This window comes from Onychostoma macrolepis, chromosome 12 (assembly GCF_012432095.1).
Source record: "Onychostoma macrolepis isolate SWU-2019 chromosome 12, ASM1243209v1, whole genome shotgun sequence".
Classification (NCBI taxonomy): Eukaryota; Metazoa; Chordata; class Actinopteri; order Cypriniformes; family Cyprinidae; genus Onychostoma; species Onychostoma macrolepis.
Window position 1 is genome coordinate 25,639,914 of NC_081166.1, and position 22,463 is coordinate 25,662,376.

Below are 22,463 nucleotides of genomic sequence, written 5' to 3' on the forward strand. Positions count from 1 at the left end.
AATAGTCTAAATGATAGAAGCTGGGATTGACATTGAGTGGCATGGACACTTATGGCAGAATAGCACAGGCTGTTCCAGCACAGAAATTGGAAATAATTAGTAATTATGTGACATCATGAAAGCACCCTTCAGGCCCAGGGGTCCGCAAAAAATTAGTTTAATTAGCATGTATTGTTCAGTGGTGCAGAATGGCTATAGATAATTACAGGTTGGTTTGCAAATGTTTAAATGAGATATTGCGTGTCCTGAGTGTCATGCTTTCGATTCTGAGCTCAAATCGGTGAATCACACATGCATGAAAGTTTATAGCGGGTGCGAGGCTGACAGAAACAGTGTAATGTGAGTCAGTCTGCAACCCTGTTTTATGTTTACCATTATTTTGCCTATTACTTAACTCTATAAAGCTAACTGTATCATATTTGAGGCGGAAATTTCTAAGGCCTCTAAATTATTGACAAGACCAAAACTTTGTCTTCTGTCATCTGATTGATAGTTTATGCTTTTTTAGCAAGCCTTTGAATGTCTACAAATCTTAATTATACGAAAGTATGTTTACTGTAACATTTACTGAATAACTTTGTTGTTAGCAATATTTCAAGATAAACATTTACTGGACTGAAACAAGTCAGGTTAACTTGATTATCCATACATCATTTTGTAGAGAAATGTGAGAATCAAATATGTGCTTATTTGCTCATCTCTCAATCATAATTGCATTGCATTACATTACATTTGCTCCCACAATAAAAGTTACAGAACTTTAATCATAAAATTAAGCTTTTAAATATCATCTTAAAAAGACATTATTGGGAGATAAAAAGTGATATTTATATGCATTTTATGAACATAGTCTATATTTTTTTATATAAAAATCTCATTGATTTCAATTACAAGCTACCAAAATTGCATCTTCTTTAAGGCCATATAAATATCAAAAACTGCACCAAATTTCTAATTTTGGCTCAGTTTGGACCTCTGAATAAAATATTCCCACTGTATCATACTGTGAGCCATACAAAACTGATGTATCAAATATGATACTCGGCAAGTAAACAATAAAACATTTAATTATATATATTTCAATATGTCAGACTTCACAGGGTAAAAATGTGTCCTGCAATACGTTCATCTTTCTGGGTTTGTCTCATTTGTTTCAACCTGACACAAATTTTGACACAAGTTTCTGTCTGACGTGTGTTAGAATCAGCGTTCAGTTTTCAAGTGCATGATGAATTCCAGTGTAAATGTATTTAGAAATGCAGAATTTATTTGGCCTCTGCAAAAGTTTGGGGTCCTTTACACTAGTGGGTGTCTTTTTGACCATCGATCATGCAGCTGCAGTTTTCTCTCCATCATCTTCAATGCTGGAGTGCAGATTGGGATCCTCTTTACACGGCTTCATTTGGCAGTGAACGAGCACCACTTGAGCCGCTGCTGAACCGAAGTATGATTAGTTTCTGTGGGTAAAGTCATGTGGACAGCACTAGAGACCACCAAGCTCTTCTCTCGACAGAAACAAATGACTTTGATGTTCTTCTTTGAGTATCTTCTTTTTTTTTTTTTTTTTTTTTGAAGATTTGCGAACAATAACCTGCTCCTCGCCACAGTTCAAAAGCGTTTGGCTCGCAGGTGGAGAATAGCAAGTTTTGAGACTAGTTTAGTTTGGAGTGCCGGCTGACGATTGTGGCCCTTGACCTGAAGTGCTGTTACGCTGTCGGGTCGCTGTACAGTGTATTGCTTTCATGTGAGCTGAAGCATCGCATTGCCAAAATGTAATCTGTCATGAATTGCTGCGTCGGGACTCCAATTAGCCACATGTGGAGCTCTTTTCTGATGCTCCTGTCGCCTCCACCTCCAGTCTCGCGGAGGTAATGGAAGCGCTTGGCCTGCGTGGGACTCCCCGTCTCTGCTGCACCTGCAGGATTAGTATGCAGACACTGGCGGTCCCTTTGTGCTGTCCCACCAGCTCAGGGTCAGACAAACAACCACACCATTAGCACAGCGCTGCTTATTAACATGTAAAGCCCCACTGCTTCTGGCATGCTGCTGTTGGACTTGATAATGAAAGTAACTGAGATGGCTTTTAGATTATGTGGTATGTATCATCACAGTGTAGTTAGCATACACATCTACAAACATGTAATTTAAGACTATGCAAAATTACATTTAATTTTATACAGATCCAGTTGTGCTTGTGCTGGATAATATATCATCATCTCAGAACATTAATTTTGATGCTTGGGCATTTTGAATTGCTTTTGCGGATATGGTATTTACGTGGGTGAATCTTGGATGCTGTTCTTTCAGGTGTTGTTGAGATGCAGTATGCTAAAGCCTATGCTAACTAAAAACTAAAAGAAAGTTTTCATCACTTTTATGGAAATAAAATCTTGCTTTAAAATCTGCAAAAAAAAAAAAGGTAACGATTTGAACAAAATAGAGGAATCAAAAAAATGCATTGTTTTAAAGCAGCAATAAAAAGGCAGTATTTTTTTTTCTTATCTGTTAGTGCCCTGGATAAGCCATTTCACATGGCAGATGTTTAAATACTGTATAGTCCACAAGACAAAATTATTACTGAATTTATATTACCTTTTTTTTTTGCAGGGTTATTATTAGCATGATGTTTAATAATGTCACTGCCCTGAATAAGCCATTTCACTTGGCAGATGTTTACATACTGTATAGTCTACAAGACAAAATTATTACTGAATTAATAATAAAAAATAAAAAAATGTAATAAAATTTTAAGCTTGATTCTTAAACATCATGGTTTGTAAAGACAGCTGAGGGACTGATATGCAACTATTACAAAATGTGAAAATATGAACTGATCAAGATGAAAAAACAATGCTTTAAAATTATAATATATATATATATATATATATATATATATATATATATATATAATCAAGTGCCACCCTAGATTTTTTTTTCAAGAAACTGATTTACTCAACAAGCACAACAGGGAAGAAAAGATGACCACGCTTTCTGTTTCATGCCAACTTTAAAGTGATCATGAACTGAGAAACCATCTTTTGACATATAAGAGGTCATTGTACTATAAAAGCATCCTCTAAGTTTCAAAACTCAAAACTTTGTTGTCAGCCTAAAAACAGCTTATATTGAAGGCAGTCTGCTTCAATATAATGTTTTACTACTCTATGATGTAATAGTGTGGATAAGCACCGCCTCCACAGAAGAAGATTGACATCACTGTCTGTTTAGCCCCGCCCACCGATTCTCACATAGTGTTTACGAGGTAAGCGAACTCGCAGGTCTATGCAGGAACCAAACGATGACTCTGAAGACAACAAGGTGCTGTGCAGTGCCAAGTTATGGAAAAAAAAAAAAACAGTCTTTACATTGCATTCCTTCTGATCTCAACGTTAGGAAAGAGTGAATGGACTTTATTTTTAATGAAGATCCAGGCCGAAGTCAGTAAGAACTTGGCCTTTTGTTCACTTCATTTTACTACAGATTTGTTTACAAACAAGGCACAATTCGACGCAGGATTTTCAAAAGATTGAAACTAAAATTCGATGCTGTGCAAACTATATTGGATCCGAGTCATGTCGCAACACACAAGGGTGAGTAACAGTTTTTATTACATGATCACTATTGCTATCACTATCACAGCCGAGCAACTGCTATCGAGATTAATGTGAATGCTAATGATAGTTTGGTGCAGATATATAAATTATCAACACCTATTGTCAACAAAAATGATTTCCCTTTCAAAGTCTGCATCCACACACTTAACTATGTCATCTCCCTTAATTAAAAGTAATGCTTTCATTAGATCCATAAAACAGCTAAAAGGTGCATTCGTATTGACTCTGAAAAGTTTGTGACCTTGCAGCACTTAAAGTCATATAAACAAAGCTATTTAATGTCTTTAATATACAACCCTTCAAGATGTTCTGTTCTGGCTAATCTCATCTCCTTGCGTTTACCCTGCACCCTTGTTTCTGGTTGCAGTCTAGTTTAGAGCACTTGCTGTGTTTGTCCGTCACCCTGAGAGAGAATAGAAGGCGGCCATGAGGCCTGCTTCCCATTAATCATCTCAATGAGCTTTTGTTACTTTATCCCAAAACGGGTCAATCAAACCGAGATGCTTTACCGCATTTTCTTTTGTCTGTGTCTTTCACCAGGGCCTCTCATCAAATATTCATAGCTTTTTCAATAATTTATCTCTTGTACACCCTTATCTTGTTTTAGGACACTCGTGCATGTGATTAGTAAACTTCTGAAAGTGTGCTATGTATGTAAATGAGGCCGACATTTTCAACGAGACCAGCTGAGAGTTTATAGCTGCTGGAGCTTTCAAGTGGAGCTATTCATCTCTCTTTGCCTTCACCGGCTTTTATGTCATTTGCACATCATCTCGAAGCACCATCCCTCGTTATTATTCTCCTCTCATGTCTTCAGCTGTCAGTTTTTGCCATTGACCCTCAAGCCTGATATCCTTATTAAGGTTGTGGTGATACTAAAATTTCAGGTCGATACCAATACCAGTGAAATTTCACGATTCCCAAAACCAATTTTAATACCACAGCTAAAACTAATATGCTATTGAACACGCTCTTCAAATGAAATATTAATATAACAGGGGTGCTTTCTCAGAGGAGGCAGCACTGCCCTCCAAAGTAAATTGAATGAGAATGTGAAAATGTTTAAAAATGCATAACTTGATGAGAATTTGTGTGTCATGGTTTTAATGAATAAACGTTTATAAAAGTTATCATATAAATATAATTATGGTTGCTTATTGATAGCCACAAATGTAAGATAAAATTCTGATTTATATGGCATTAAAAAGTGGATTTTTTATTTTTTATTTTTCTGCAAAACAAGACAAAAATACTTATTAGTATTAGTATACTTATTATTAACCTTTTTTAGACCAATAAAACAAAGCATAATTTTGCTGCAGGGCCAAATGTTTTTTCCACACTTTTTTTTTTTTTTTCATGTACATTTACTGACTCCCTTTACATTAATATTTTGTCAAGACAGGTATTTAGACAAAGAAATGCATTTAACTGCTTACGTATGCAGCAGCATGAGTTCTGAAAAGAACCTGCCAGCCAGTCAGTCAGACAGACAGAGGGGTACCAAATTGAGTTGAATCTCAGTACTACACTGCTATTATTATTTATTTATTTATTTATTGAACTTTCATATTGATTTGGTACCAAATTACCACCACTTTTGACATCCCTAATCCATACTTTGGCTCACTGAGGGTGTCTAGATCTCCTTAGTGAAGTACTAAACTCTGGGGGAAGATAGATTTGCCCTTTGTAAAGCCATCCAGGAGCAAACAAACCCATTTGTCGTATACTGGCTGTGCATGTAATGCATGGCTATCTCAGTATTCATGTATTCTGCCTGAGTGAAAGTTGTTTTTGAATGAAGGAAGATGAGCAAGCCTCCCTACCCTAAGTTCAGCTGAAGGAAATTTGCCCTTTACCTCTTGTTTGGAAAGAACAGACACAGTATGCCACACGGTTGCCAAACGCACTGATCGCAAATAGTTTGAAAAGGTCAACGCCTAATCTGCAGGCGGAACCTTTGAAAGCAGTGGAAAGGCTTTTTTCTTTTGAAGAGGGGCTGGTAGTTTTGCAGTGTCATGACGCCGGCTTGTTTTTGTCCAGTGTTAAGTGCTGATTTTTGGAGTCTAGAGGGGGCGAGTCATGCTGAGCTGGACACGTGGAGCAGGTGCATACAGTGATGGTGATGTTGTTCAGTGATGTTTAGTGGTGAGTAAAAAAGACAGGGTTGGGTAATAAGATTGAGGTCGAAACAAGAAGATTGAATAGAGAGACTAACCTTTGAAGATGGTGTAAAAAAGTGTAAAAAAAATAAATAAAAACAAAGTTAAAATGGATTGATGTATGCGATTTTCTTTACATAATATATATTGATGTATTTACTGTTGAAACTGTGCTGGGGGTCCACAGAAAATGAATGCATGAACGAACGAATATTACTTGAGTCAAATTTTTCTTTTTTTTCTTTTATTTCTTTATTTCATTATTTCTTTATTTATTTTTCAAAATCTAACAATTTTCTTAATGGTGGGAAAAAGATAACTTGATAGAAAGTAAATATTTATTTTTTTCATTTTTTCATTTAATAATTCATTTATTTTTAAAAGTGTAAATGGGTTTTAAACATAAAAATATATAGATGTCTTTATATTTTACAAAGGCGATCATTTGCATATACATATTAGCTTCAAAGCTAACAGACATTGATTAGAAGCCTTTCATGAAGTCTTTCATGTTGATATAAAATTATATGAAAGAACACATCCTTGTTTCTCAACCAAAAACTGTAAATTTTTCCTGATACCCAACACTCAAAAGACACAGATTTGCTGTTTATGTATAAGCCATGTTGCTTTAGGGATGTTCTGGTTAACCTTCTAAATTGATATAATCAGAGGCCGATACAGTAGTTCTCTTATCATAGGCCAAAACAAAAATGCCTGAAGAAACCAGAGGCATTTCAAATAAAAACTGTAGCCATGCCATATATGTAAACAAGGATATTTCTATTCAGATAAGTATATATGGTATTCCAAAATGTCATGCAATTAAAATCAGATCCATTCGTGTTGCCAGAGCCCCTATGTTGGGAAATTCAGCACAGAGATTTTAAAGACGGTTGGCTTTGATTCATAAAGAACTCGTTTACCTTATAAATGAATTTGTATTGATGTAGATACTCTGAATAACAAGTGTCATGTGTTTTATTAAATAGCATGATTATTGATAGCAGTTATGTATTGCTTTTGGAGGCCTGTGGTTTTTACTCATTTTGTAAAGACTAAGATCAAAGAACATGATACAGGGATTAGACTCTGACCGTTTCCAGCGTCTCACGTCATCAAAGTAAAACAGCAAATCTACATGAAAGAGCCTGTGATCTATGAGTAACACAATCGGTATGTCTCGATGGGAAAAGGCCAAAGGTTCCACATTGCTATTTTGATACCTCATCTTAATCTAACAAACAGAAAAGCTAACAAAAAACAAACGGAAAAGTAGTTAGAAGCTGCCTGATGTCCCATCCTCAGTTTTTGGATTAAACACAGTTCGGTCCCGATTGAACGCCACGGGCAGAGTCCCGGTTACAAAAAAGTGGTCGGATATAATAATGACATTGGGATGGAGGTTGGGGGAATGCGTTTGCCGGCTCAGTGGACCTCATTAATGTCGAACACTTGAGCATGTGCTTGTGTGGAGCAACCATTAGAGCACTGTCAGAACAGAGAGCGTACAAGAGCGTTTTTTCTTTATTATCTGCAAGCACAGCACACCGTGCACCGAGCAATACAGGAAGAACATGTCAATGTGCGTATTCAGGGATTATATGGAAGGTACTCTGTCATCTTTCTGAATAACAAAAGCCTGTGTATCTTCCACGCCGCAGCCCAGGGGAGACAAATCGCCCTGTAAGCCTGTGTACAGCAAACTCTAAGTACTCCAAAACCAGGATGAAGGGTGCCTCGTCACCAAGTCGAGCGTGAGCATCACAATGTACGAAAAAGCAAAACATTGAACAGTCGATTCTGTGACAGGATTATTAGCTTTTGTATTCAAAGTGTCCTTGAGGGTGTTTTGTCCGTGTTGTTGGATTCAATAGGAGAAAACACTTGTTCTGACTTGGAGCTTTTCACCTGACTCTTTATATGCTCTTGGTTTTGAAAAGCAGCAGACTTGTGGTTTGAGGACGGTGAGGTTCAGTTTGTCTCTCTACCGTCAATTGTTAAAGGGATAGTACCCAAAAATGAAAATGACCCCACGATTTACTCTCACTTCTTTCAGACGAATACAATCATAGTTATATTAAAAAAAATAAAATATATATATATATATATATATATATATATATATATATACCCTTGCTCCTCCAAGCTTTGTAATGGCAGTGAATGGGGTTTAAGATTTTGAAGCAAAATAAAGTTCATAATAAACGCCTTCTGACGTGAATCAATGCATTTGTTTATGAAATATCCATAATTATCAATATTATAAAATATACAAACGCATTCTTACACAAACACATTGATTCCACTCAGAAGGCATTTATTAACCCCCTGGAGCCGTGTGGAGCACTTTTTTTATAATGGATGGATGCACTTTTTTTTGCCTTCAAAACCTTGACCACTATTAACTGCTGTTATAAAGCTTGGAAGAGCCAGGGCATTTTTTCATATACTGTAACTCCGATTGTATTCATCTGAAAGAAGAAAGTCATATACACCTAGGATGGCTTGAGGGTGAGTAAATCTGTTTTTCCTACAGAGGTATAAGCAGTTTGACAGTGAAAGATTGTTCTCATCAGTACAGAAAGTCAAATTTACAGAACCTATGTCCTTGTAAGGTTGAATGTTTCAACAACATTTTAAGTTTCCATTAAACAATGTGAGCTGAATGCATGGTCCATAACATGCAGAGATACTATGAAAAAAAAAACTATTTACACTTGTAACTGTTAGTAAATTTCACAATTAATTACAAACAAATGGCAAGTAACACATTGAATTATACAGTACATTACATTTTGAAATAGAAATACTGAAATAGTATTTTCTTGTTTTGTTTTTTTTCTTCCTGTGACCCAGCTAAATTATTCCAGTTTAATTATACACTTCACAATTTTCTCACTATAGGTAGGCACAATTGACAAAAGTGTAGGCTAACTGTTATAACTCTTAATCATCATTCCTCAATTATTCACCAACATGCGCCTTTCTGGAGCTAATAACGTCCAAAATCTAATTTAAGCTGCTTTAATAACTAATATTGGTTTAAAATAAAAGGCAGGCAGGAATTTACTAATTATATTCACCAGAGGCCTGGTGATTATAATTATTAGCACACATACAAAATTGGTAATTAAGGAATATTAACAACAATACTGACATGAAAAAGAATTTTAAAAACCCTCGCTGCCTTTGGCTGGTTAATTTTAATTGCTTTAATAAGCTATTTAAAAACAAACATTAACCTGAAGTTCAATAAGGCTGCATTTATGTGATACAGTAATATTGAGAAATATCAATACAATTTAAAATATCTTGTTAGCTATTTTTAATATAATTATAAATGTTTTTTTTCCTGTGAGTTGAATTTTCAGCATCAGTACTCCAGCCTTTAGTGTCATGTGATCTTTTAGAAATCTAAAAGTTAAAGAAAGATAAAGAATATAGATAAAGAAATGTTTAGTGTCACATGATCTTTCAGAAATCTAGAAATTCTAATTTGCTGATATGGTGATTCTTACATGATCGAGAAACATTTCTTATTCTTATATAAAACAATATCACTTTTGATCAACCGTGCTGAGCAAAAGTGTTTTTATTTTATTTTTTTCTGTAAAAATAAATGTTAAAAATAAAACTTACTGATCCCAAACTAGCACTGCCCGCTTGTGATTAAATTGCATGAAATTAATGTTAATACTAGTAGGACACAAGATTACACTACACTATCTCGCCCACTGGTTCCAAAATATGATTTGAAGTGTAATGTTGTATGTTGTGCTTGAAAAGCGACAGCTGATATCGAACATATGTTTCACTATGGATCAGTTCTGCTGTTGGGTTTATCTGAGGTAAAGATCTGCTCACTCCCACGCTTGCTTTCCATTAACAGTCTTTATTCTGCTTAGTTTAGCAACTGTGTAGGATGCCCAATTAACACTGTGATCCGGTTAACTTCTTGATTGATTAAATTCCTGTCAATTTTGTCTTGGTAATTATAAACTGGAATCCTTAACAGCTCAAATTAATTGAGTTTGTTTTATAAAATCAAACAGGTAGCTTACCTGATTTCCGCCTGATTTCAGAATGTGAAATAATCATGCTGTCTGTCCATTGATTCTCTGTCAGACCTATATGTGTACATTTAATTCAGTTTGATATTGCTGAATAGCCTACTGTGCATTTATATCAAGGAGCAAAAATGCAGCGTTTAGATTGTCAGTCAATTCATTTATATGCAGTTTTGCAGTTTCAGCTGTTTTGAATGCCCGTTTCCAACTTTTCTTACCCTCAGGCGTTTGTACTGTATTTTTAAACATTGCCTGTAGCTCAAATAGTAAAGAGCTAGCAATGGGATCAATTCTAGGAAATGCTTAAAAAAAAAAAAAAAAAAATGCACATACAGTTTATACAGAAGATTTATTTATTTATCTATGTATTCATTTATTTATTGCTCTTTGTTTCTTTCTTTACAAAATTCATTAGTACAATTTGAATAGGCACAAATTTGGGATTAAGATTTTTTTAATGTTTTTGAAATTTATTTTATGAAAAGTCTTTTATGCTCACCAAGGCTGCATTTATTTGATAAAAAATACAGTAAAAACAATAATATTGTAAAATGTTATTAAATGTAAAACACACTGTTTTCTGTCTTAATATAATTTATTCCTGTGATGGCACAGCTGAATATTTAGCAGTTGTTATTTTAGTCTTCAGAAACCTTCAGAAATCAATTTAATATGCTGATTTTCTGCTCAAGAAACATTTCTTATTTATAAAAATATTTTGTAAGATTATAAAGGTCTTTACTGTCCCTTTTGGTCAATATAATGAATCCTTGCTGAATAAAAGTATTCATTTCATACATACTTACTTACTTACTGACCCCAAAGTTCAAAGAGTACAATGGAACTGTTTTACTTTTGGTCTATTTTAATGATTTGTGATTCATCATTAATGGAGTGCACTTTGTATGTGCAGGTTCTCTCCGGTCAGTGAAAATGCCCCTGTGGGAACGGTCTCAGGAGTCATCTTGGCGGCTGCCATAAACCAGACCATCGTCTACTCCATCATCGAAGGAAATGAGGGTGGTGAGTAGAGGTCGACCGATTGATTGGCCGGCCGATTATTCGGGCCGATTTTTGCCATTTTTAAATTAATCGCCATGGGCCAATTGTGCTGCAAATTAGGCCGATTTATCCACCTTTTTCTTCAACGTGGAAGTAAGCCTATGGGTGAGACGTCCAGTTCATTAGCCGCTATAAGTAAATAACGAGGAGAATAACAACGTACAGTAAACGGTAAAACTCTTTGCACTACAAACCAGTGTGTTCATAATTAAGATAATGCATTAAAATAATATGATAAGACACACCAATTTTCAAAATCAAGCAGCAAAACGAACTGTTTTGTACATCTAAAAATAGCTGAACGCGCATGAGACTGGAAGCTAGGCCCATAGAATTTACAAATGGCCCCGCCCATTTTTACGGCAAGAAAAATGTGGAAAGGCAGGCGCGTCTGCAGGCAGCTAAGCGTTGTTGCGGAACGCCGTACCGGAGAATCTCTCTCCCTCTGGCTGCAGCGCCTTGTTCACACACAGCTTCAGCTTATGATGGCAGGGCAAAACAGACGAAAGCGTAATTACGTTTTACCCTACTACAATTGATGCCAGAAAGTCATCATATTCATAAGTGCAAAAAGTCATTTGCATGTGAAAGTAGAAACACGTGCAATTGAAACTTCTGGGCTGAATATAACGTGCAAGTTAACTTTCCTCATTAATTGTGAGTCCGACAATAGCCTCCGCGATGTCATCGCTCATGGCTAGTGCACTCTTAAGCAGTTATTTGCAGCAGGCTGTGTGTGTAATATGTGTGAACTCTTTTATTTGTGTTATCACTTAGATTATGACCAATTGGCTTATAGCAGTGTCCAGTGTTTCCCATAGGCCCACATTGAGTTATTTGTGGTGGCTCGTCAGTCACAATATCAAAACTGACCGCCTCAAATAGATATTCCAAAAGGCTTATACTTCGTTTAATAAACTGAGAGCACTGCACATTTGAAAATTAAAATGCAGCGTTTTTATATGAATGTATCTTTGAAAAGGAACGTCTTCAGAAAAGTGTCAATGTCATTTTCATTTCGTCTTTCCTCTAATGCCAGATAAAGTAGTTTTTGTGAGCACAGCACTTATTTGATTACAGCTGTTACCGGGGAAACCGTTATATCTCCGCTCCAAAAGCGCCTCTTGCTGGCAGAGAATGAATTTGCATTTGCAAGTCTGTGGGAAACACTGGTGTCTGTCAACAAACATAAACAAAAAGCATGCTTCAGAACTGTTTTGAGAAGGTGCTTAAGTTTTGAGCCATTATTACTATGAATTAGACTACTACTACTACTACTGTCTTGTACCCTGTAATAACCATTTACTCAAACTCTCTTTTATGAGATGGGAGGGGGGGATCAGCCAAAAAATCTGCATCATATATTGGCCATCGGTTGCCCTGATTTCTAAATATCAGCATCAGCCAGAGAAAAACCCATATCGGTCGACCTCTAGCGGTGAGCACTAACCAGATTCTCATAATTTGTTTAGAGAATGATGCAGAAAGTGCATGCAATTAAACCGTCACTGGCAGTTCTCATATATACAAAAATATACTTCAACCAGACTATGGTTTATTCCCTCCTCAGAAACCTTTAGTGAAAAATAAAAAACAAAACAATACAAGATTGCGGGAAATGTCACACTGGTCTTTTATGAGCTGGATATTACTGTATTGTAATAAATTATAGTTTGTAAGACATCAAGCACTGGATAATGACAGCCCGCAGACTCCTAGATGGTGTTTTTTAGGTGGCTGTCAGCTGCAAGTTATCAAAAGCTCAGTGAGAGAGAAGGTTTCGTTTGAAGGAGCGCACTTCCTGTTGCCGTGTGTCATCGGAGAGCAAGCGAGAGCAGGAAGAGGGAGGTGTGCGTGATTAAATTCTCTGTTCAGAATGTGTTCAGCCGAAATCACATTTGAATACATCTGGCGCGGGTTTAAAGCAATGGGGAAATCGTTTCGGTACATTCTCATTAGGCGGAATCAAGAAGCGTAGATAGGTAATCAAAGGGCTGTTTTCATTAACGCAAACTAGAAAAAGCCAGGAAGAATAAGGTAATCATTCCACCCTTCAAACCGCCTGGATCCAAGGCGTTTAATGCGATGACATCACCCAAGATCAGAGCTAATCCTTTATGAATGTTAATGAGACTCAAGAGGTGGGTAGTGCACTCTGGACCTGAAATCCCAATATAGCTAAGTGCATTAACGATACGCTACACGGAAGCGGGGAAAGGATGAGTTGTAAGACCTAGACTTAGCCGGGCCAAGAATTACTGATTGAGTAATGCCATATTATGGTAAAGGTATAGGTGAAAATATAGTTTTTTTGACCCCTGTAAATGCAATGGGAAAAATTGTTTATACAGTAAAGAACCATTTGGTAATCTATATTTTGGATACTCCAGTGAATAAAATTGTCATTTTTGGGGTGTGTCTAAAAAAAGAGCTGATTTGGAGTGTATGGCTTTAAATGCAAATGAGCTGCATATTCCCGCCCAATCTCCAGAAGAGGGTGTTGTGCATATGTCTCTCTGCATTGCATATCTACAGCAATAAACAGCCGGTAGATGCAACATAACGAGAGAACTGTAGTTCGTAATAGCGAATAGAGAACCGTAATAGCGAGAGAACCGTTGTTCAGCCGTACATTTGGGAAGGCAAATGCACTGAAAGTGAGACGAAACAGCACAATGTACAGAGCTCGCGTCACACTGACCTGTCATCGGCACGGATCAATTGACTGAGCCGCGTGACCACGCTACTGAAAAAATTGGGCTGATTTTTATTGTTGTATGTAGGGTGGTTGTGATCACACACTGCCAACACACATTTATGTCCAAACACCATGTAAAAGTGGATTTTGCTACTACATATGGCTACTACAAATACATACGCCGATATGGTGCTGTCAGTATTTAAGACATAATGTTGCTGCATGAATAGCATATAAAATAACCCGTACCACATTTATACAGGTGGAACTAGGGAAGGTGGAAGATTTCGAAGGAACTCTGAAAGCGTGCAGCAAAATTCGCTAGTAAACGCTAACCAGCCCTTTAAATGTAAAGCAGTAAGCTCATTGGCTGCGTATGCAACATGAACCAAACAACTTGTGCCAAGTAGTTTAATGCTGTGAATATCATCAGTGTGCATTAACGACTCATCAGCTTGTGCCATCTAGTATTTCATGAGAGAACTTGGCATTTAATACAAATAAAAAAAAAGTTGATATGTTTTAAATGTAATAAATTGCAACTTCATTAAAATAAGTGTAATTTATAATATACAAAAGTATATTTTATTTCATTATAAATTCTTGTCAGTATACGGCAGTACAATTTTACCGTATTTCGAAAACAAAAGTACTTATGAATTTACATATAGAGATGTACTTAAATCCTACTTAAGTGGGTCAAAAAGCACTCTTAAGTAGAACTAATTGCATTTAAGACAAATTTAAACTACAACACACTGTAAATTAATTATAAATAACATGCGATTAAGCATCCAAAAACATTCAATTCAATTTACAGTAACGTAGGCCTATGTTATTTTAAAGTATACTATTTCTGCAGTCTGTACACTTTTTTAAAAGTATGCTGGCATGTACATTTTCCACAAAGGATTTGATATGTATATATATATATATATATATATATTTATTTATTTTATTTATTAATTTTTTTTACATTTACGGACACTCAAGTCTCCCGCTCTATAAAAAATATGTAAGGTTACAAATGCATAATTCTGACTCTGTGTGCATCTCAGTGTGAAGCTGTTGTTAAATAGCAATTAAACAAACCTGCTGTCCTTCTCCTGTTGCCACAGGTGAATTCGTTGTGAACAACATCACTGGAGTTATCAGCACTGCCAAGCCGCTGGACTACGAGAGCAACAGCAGTTATGTCCTCCGTGTGGAAGCCGACTCCATGAAGGTGGTGTCCTCCAATCTACGAGCCCCATCCAAAAGTGAGGCTGCTTTTAATGCCTGTTCATACCATGGATAACTATGAATCTGATTCTATGAGAAGTTAACACTACAACTTTAATGTTAACGAAAGAGAGCAACAATATCAGTGGAATCATTTTCAGAAGCATTTTTTTGCACACAACTTATGTGTGTTGGCTTTTGTTTGAATATGCTTGTGTGTCATCTTTACTTGTTTCTGCGATCGTCATTATGCCAGGGTTGTGTACGTACTTGTGGGGCGGAAATATAAAAATAGGGGCGAGGTCCTGTTGGGTTATAGGCTTGTTTGTTTTGGTGCTTTCAAATATCAACATCGTTTGGCAAAAATCTCTTAGTGCACCAGATGACAAAGCTGCAGCTCATGCTTATAATAAACAGATTTTTATTATCTGTTGGTGTGGACGCTAATATATTAGTTATCTTTACATTTATTGTTCTTGGTGTGAACTGGCCTTTACCCTTTTGCTCTAAAATGATAACTAAACTCAAATTCAGAACGTATTTAACCATCAAATGTATTAAAAGGAATTTTAGAACACATTTCTGAACACATCAGTCACCGTATGGGTCTGCTTTTGACCCTGGGACATTTTATGTGGCTTAAAAGCTTGTTCAGAGTGTTTTTGCTTTTTATTTTGGAGTGAATAAAACACATGCCATCTCAGTGTAATAAAAATATGTGTAAATTACTTCCTGTCATCTCGTGTGCCATTAACATGGGGGATGGGTGGCTGCTTGTCCATCTTTTCCATGTAGAGTTGATTATGGAAAATCATTATTTGAGAAAAGCATTCATGTTTAACCAGATTAGACGGCTATGGATATTGATTTTTTTTTTTTCTCTCGTTTAATATTCCAAGTGCGCAAACCTGGTGATAAAATCAAAAGATTATTTGCATCCAGTCAGTCTGTCAGCTTAGTGGATTTAATTGATTGTTTAATGCAAGTTTTAATTAATTATATCTTGTCAGTGTGCTTGCGAGAGCTGCCAGGTCCTTGTTTTAAATAAGACCGCATGGTCTCATGAATATCTAGATGGAGTAGTCATACAAATATGAGGGTTGTGAATTGATTTCCAATTGTAATTAATTAATTGCATCAACTGCAGGTTAATTAATATAATTAATAATAATGTTTTCATAGATCAATATCTCGCTGAGAAAAGTCTCCACATTGTAGTAGTGGACAAAAACATTACAAAAAGTCAATATATTATTTAAAATACTTCCTTTACGTTTTCAGGTGGTTAATTTCTTATTTTTATTCATTGTTGTTGGATTCATTGTTGTCCAGTGGTCAACGATCCCCTTTCCGCTCTATGCTGTGATGTTTCAGCGCTCCACTTGGAGTGACTGTGCAGAAATGAGCAGAAGGTTCTGGAAACCCCTTGGCATGAGCACTGAAGTCTGTCAGATGATAAATCGTGTTGTTGCTCTCATACCCCCACAAAATATGACTCTGCCTTTTACTTTGAGAAGTGACAGATGATAGTCTTGAAGGACTTGATGAAGAAATGCTGTGCTCCATATAGAAATGTACTTCAGCAGCTTAGATGTGCAAAACTGAGTGTGAATAGCAGAGTTTTGATGATCTCCTGAATTTGATTGTAATAGCTTCGAGGCATGTTTTGAGAACTGGCATGACAAATAGGTAGTTTTAAACACATGAATAGTTTAAAACTTTTAATGCTAGTTTTATTACCTCTGAAATGAGAAATCATACAAAAATATCATCATTTGAGACATTTGTTGAATTGATATTTACTTCATTGTAGTTAAAAGCTATTTTTTAATTAAGACATTTTTTTTTAATTCGAATTACTGATGTGTTGACTGCATTTGTCAAGCTTAAAGTCGGCATGAAATGGAAAGTCACCCTATTTTCTAAATGCATATAATGGATCTTACTGTGAATGATTCATTTAAATGATAATGATAATAATAATGATGCTAATAAATGTAAAAATAAACTTAAATCAAAAATGACATCTTCTGATGGAACAGTGTCATTCTCCAACCATTTAGTCCGATTAAACTCTGCTAATCTTACAATTGACTGCCAGCTCACATTCAGATCTGCCTCCATCCAGTCTTTATTTTTCGATAATCTTTTGACTCTTGATGTACGTTTCAATACAGAAGAAAAGAACTATCTTGTCCGTTGATCAGAATATTATTTTGATGTTTATTAAATGTCTATCAAAATACAAAATCACAAAAATAAATGAATAAATTGATTACAAAAGCTATATACAAACCAGAACCATGCTATAACATGTTATCGGATGTTCTGTATGCCTTATACGTCCTCACTACATTTGATCATCATTTTTTATTTAGTGATTTATTTTTTTTTTTTCAGGCAACACAGCAAAGGTCTTCATCGATGTGCAAGATGAGAACGACCATCCTCCTGAGTTCACTAAGCCCTTTTACCTCGGTGGGGTTGCAGAGGATGCCAAGACCTTCACCTCTGTTTTACAGGTCCAGGTAAAGTGTCTTCTCCCGCAGGATTGTAACTCTGTCCACGAAGCTTCAGATAGCACTTCCACGGATAAGCCAAGGATTTGTTCACTAAGTATTGCATCAGAATGTCAGGAGCAGGCTAAAAAGCAAATTGTAATTTAATTGACTGGTTCCTACACATGTGATAAAATGTCAGTCCAGCACCAGTGGAAGCAATTCAGAGAACAAAGCTGCACAGTGCTGAATAATAATTCAGTTCAACAGGAGGAAATCAACCATTTTCACAGTCTTGGAAGACCTGAAATATCAGGGAGTTTTAAAAGTGTGTTTTCCTGGCCTGGAAAAGTCATGGATATTAATCAAATTGTAAAAGTCATGGGCATGTCTTTGGTGAATATACATTTTTCTGAAATTTCAGTGGTTTGCTATTGCTCTTGCATAGAGGGAAAATCATGATCACAAAACTTCATTCTTTTGAATCAAAGAGGTGCCCAAATTGGCCTGGATGATTCAGCAGTGAACTGGCCTGAATCAAAATGATTTTTAAATGACTGGAATGGAAAAAAAATGGGAATTCATCATTGAAACGTGGATGTGTTATGCTAGTTTTCCTCTCTGTTGGTGTTGTTCTCTGGTTGATCAGATTGCTGGTCTTGACTGAGGAGCTTAAGTCTGCCCAGCTGGGGTCTGAAAGATTGGATCATCTTGAGGCAGCTTGTAAAATGTCATGGTTGCGGTGGCCCGCTGATACAGATCTCAACACAACTGTTAAAAGCATGGACAAGGGCACCGCATTCTGTGGAAAAGAAAATGAATCAAAGATCCTCATAAATCAGCCAGGCTTTCTCTTAGAGCACGGACTGCGTCCTTTTCCAGATGCTGTTCCTCTATCTTTATTTTCTTTGTCATTACTAGTACTTTTCTGCCTAACAATGACTTTGTCTTTCTGTGTTTTCTGACTAACCCTGTTAGTCAGTTTTCAAGCATTTATTCCTGCCTGAAACATATAATATGCAAGTACGTAAACAGACACTTCTAGCATCTCAAGCTTGTTTTTATAAATTTTTGCATGCATTTGTACATTTCTGCATGATTTATAACACACAGCTTTCGTTCTTAGTGTTGTCATCAGATCATCCCCTTTCATGGCAGAGTAAAATTTTCTTGAGTCATGGTTATGGCTAACCACGTGAATAATAACTGGTAATCTAGTTTAATGGCACAGATTTGATGGTAACTCTATCACCTCCTTTTGTACAGGAGTGCTAGGGATGTCGAAATAGCAGTATAGTATTAAGTTGACGCTAAAATGTAAGTAATGTAATGCCAGTACAGCATCAGTAGTACTGACACGGTTACTGTTGCTAACTCAGACTAGCTTTACAGAACACATATTGGATATTTCAGTGATCAGCGCATTTTTCAATACCTATATGAATATATGTGAATTGTGACATTGCAAGGCATATTTCTGCCATTTTTTCCAAGATAAAACAGTGTGAGTGAACAGAACAATTACTAATTGCTAATGTTTCCACAATGGACCTGTTACTCTCTGTCATGTCATTAATATTAATCAAAAACAGTATTGACAAGATAAATAGAAAAACACTCGTAGCTCCTAACTTTTTAATAGGTTTTTCATTAAAAAAAGCTAGGCCGAAAGGGGAAAAAATAAACTTTATTATTCATTTTAATTACAAACCCCATTTGCCGATAATTTAAGTATTTGTGTATAATTTTATTTTACATTTAATAACTGTTTTTCCCGTTTCAAGTTATTTGCTTCAAATAACCTGCAAACTCCAAGCACTGTTGATTTCATAAGTGTCTTTGTTATGTTGTTTTTATTTGTTCAGTTGCTTGTAATTGGTTTCTCTCTTCTTTTTTATATAGTACAGCCTTAAATAATTAAAATGTTAATTAAAACATTTTTCTTCAGATATACTTGAAGGCTAATTTACTTTAATATTTATACCAAAGTTTTCACTTCAAAGAAGCTTGTTTAATGGTACATTAATTGGTATTAAACTTGCAATGTATTCCACAAGCATCTACATTTACGTACTTGTGTGAGTATGTTTCTGGCCTCAGAACTAAAGTCATCCATGTAATTACCTCAGTGTTACTCTAATCAGACTTGCAGGCCACATGCTGTCCCTCAGACAGGGGTTTACCTCATATGGCTTCACCCTGCCTTAAGTTCATGTGCAGACTAAAAGAACAGCGGCAGCGATGCTATCGGGTGCCTGGCGTCCTGCGTTCGTTCAAGGAGACCTTATTAGCCAAGACCCCAGACTGAATTAAGCCACGCAGCAGAAGTCCAGGGTTTTATAGGGTCACATTCACTGCGAATACAGATTACCATCATCAGTGTCCTGTGTTTACTTGAAGAAACGTTGGAGATATGAAGTTCAGTGGGCAAAAATCCAAATTATGCTGCCTTGACATACACGATCACGCATTTTGTCCATTTCTCAGGTGTCGCAGAAATCGCTTACTATGGATTTTTGTTCAAGCAGCTCAAGGGTTCATAGATTAGTCTAATCTACTTTTGAAATCCCTCTTTAAATAGTTTTGAGGGGAAAAAAGGCGAGAAAATTGAAACTGCTCCTAGCTCTGCCAACCCTAAGGACAGGGATGTTGTGAAAGAACTGCTTTGCGTTGTGGAAGCGCTTTCTCCGATTAGCCCTGCATCCATTGTTCTGTCCTGATCTGATAATTAGTTTATGCAATCTATTGGCCTTTTTTGATGTTCCTCGAGTTTAATATGAGGTAGAAACGAAGAAAGAAAAAAAGAGACTTTTGTAGAAATACAGATATAATTTTACAGCTTTGACTCAAAGATTTCCGCCGCCAAGTTGCATGCTCTGTCCACGCTCAGCCTCGATAAATGACCATTTAAAAGACAGACCTTTTATTTGCAAGGGCCTCTAATACACACTTACATAATGTACTGTATGTATTAAGTGAGATGGGTCTATTAGAAAAAAAAATCAGCCTTCTAGGAAAACATTGCCTTTCTGATATTCCTCTAGTTTAATCTAAGGTAGAAACATAATGAAAGGAGAAAGTCTTTTGTGGAAATACACATTCATTTCATTCGTTCGTTTCAACTGAAGATCTGTCACAGTGATAATCAAAGTTTTATGTCAGCTGTGCATTTTGTCCAGACTCAGCTTTGATAAATGACCAACTAAAATACCTTTTGTTTGTAAGAAACTTTGATAGACACTTTCTGTATTAACTGAAATGTGTCTCCAAGGCATATTGAAAAATATATATATATATTGGCCTTCTGAGAAAGCAGTGCCTTTCTAATGTTCCTAGAGTTTAATCCAAGGTAGAAATGTGAAGAAAGAAAATAGAAAGAGACTTGCGAAATGCGAATTCAATTTCAGTTTTTACTCAAGATCTTTGCACAGCGACAGTCAAAGATTCCCACTTCTGAGTTCCCACACTCAGCCTCACTAAATGACCAATTAAAAGAAAGCCTTCAATACACACATATTGTGTCCATTGAAACAGGTTCCTTTAGTTTAATCTAAGGTAAAAAAAAAAAAAAAGGTGTTTTTTGCAAAAATACAAATTAATTTTCATATTTTCGACTCGAGATCTGTGCAGCAGCAGTGATCGAAGGTTTCCGTCACATTGTGTGCACGCTGAGCCTCACTAAATGACCAATTAAAAGACAGACCTTTGTTAGCAAGGTCCTTTAATACACACTTAGTGTATTTATTGAAACAGGTCTTCTAGGCATATTGGAAAAATATTGGCCTACTGAGAAAACATTGCCTTTCTGATGTTCCTCGAGTTTAATCTGGGATAGAGATGCAAAGAAAGAAAAGAAAAAGGAGACTATTGTGGAAATACAAATTCAATTTCACTATTTCAACTCAAGATCTGTGCCACAGAGGCGATCAGAGGTTTCTGCCGCTGACTTGTGCGTTCTGTCCACGCGCAGCCTCACTAAATGACCAATTAAAAGATGGACTTTTGTTTGCAAGGGCCTTTAATACACACTTACTGTATTTATTGAAGCAGGTCTCACAGGCATATTGGAAAAAGTCTCATTTGTGTTAATGACTCTGCCTGATCCGGGGCACCCTGCTGTCCGTGGAGCCGCCCGTTCCCCTCTCTTGTAAAAAGCCATTATAAATCATTGTCACCGCAGTGGAGTGCTGTAATGTTCAGCTGAGACGGAGCCAAAGTGACGTCGGTGCTGTGAAATCGGAGCTTGGAGCTCCCCTTAAAGGCCAGAGGTGGAAGTGCGTGCAACGGCAGAGGTTGAGCAGCTCTGTGTTGTAGGTGATAAGTAGCTCGTGGCTATTCCTCTATTTGACATGTTTGTGCTCTATTGTATCTGACAGGCTGTGGATAAGGACACAGGGAATTACAGTGCCATGCTGTACAGGCTGATTATCCCCCCAACTACTGACGGCAAAGACGGCTTTGTTATTGAGCCCTTCACAGGAGTAATTAAGACAGCCATCATGTACAGAAACATGCGGCGCTCCTACTTCAAATTTGACGTGGTTGCAACCGATGACTACGGGGAGGGACTCAGCAGCAGCGCTCAAGTGGTGGTACGTATGTGATCAAGAAGCATAAACTTGAGTGTTTTTTTGGTGGTAGGCCCATTTCTCATTCAAATGTCAGATTTGTGAAAAAAAAAATACTCTTTTGAGCAGGTTCTTTTAAACGAATCAGTCAAAAAGTCTTACAAAATGAGTCATAAAGTTATCAGTTTGATCCCTTGTTCACTGAATCAGTCATAAATATGACATCTGACTCACTGAACTTAACTTTGAAGTCATATCTTCACTTTCATTCACATCTGTGTAATTAAGCCACAGACCCCAAATATGATTGTCCTTGGACGAGGGACCCCCGTCTTAAAATTTAAAAAGCAGTTATAAATTTTCATCACGTCCCAATATATACTATGAAAAATTTTACTACTACTGTTTTCCAGCTATTTCTATTACATTACATCATTTTTTTCCCCTACTCAATATAGTACTATACTGTGAAATGTAATATTTATTAATTTAAATAATTACTATTTTTATTTGTAGTTATTTATTTTAATCAAATGTGTCTTTTTCTATTTACTTCAATTAATTTAT

At 36.3% G+C, this 22,463-nt stretch overlaps 1 protein-coding gene across 11 annotated transcripts in view; it reads left to right on the forward strand.

Moving 5' to 3' along the window:
- pcdh15b (protocadherin-related 15b) overlaps window positions 1-22,463 on the forward strand; it is a 228,945-nt gene that overhangs the window by 170,003 nt on the left and 36,479 nt on the right. For all 11 annotated transcript variants that reach the window (XR_009273731.1, XM_058794176.1, XM_058794175.1 and 8 more), the window contains 4 exons: window positions 10,763-10,872; window positions 14,728-14,868; window positions 17,231-17,358; window positions 21,705-21,920. Coding sequence is in view for 10 of the 11 variants with exons in the window: in XM_058794176.1 (XP_058650159.1) it covers window positions 10,763-10,872; window positions 14,728-14,868; window positions 17,231-17,358; window positions 21,705-21,920 (595 nt within the window). In the remaining variant the exon portion in view is untranslated. The remainder of the gene's footprint in view (window positions 1-10,762; window positions 10,873-14,727; window positions 14,869-17,230; window positions 17,359-21,704; window positions 21,921-22,463) is intronic.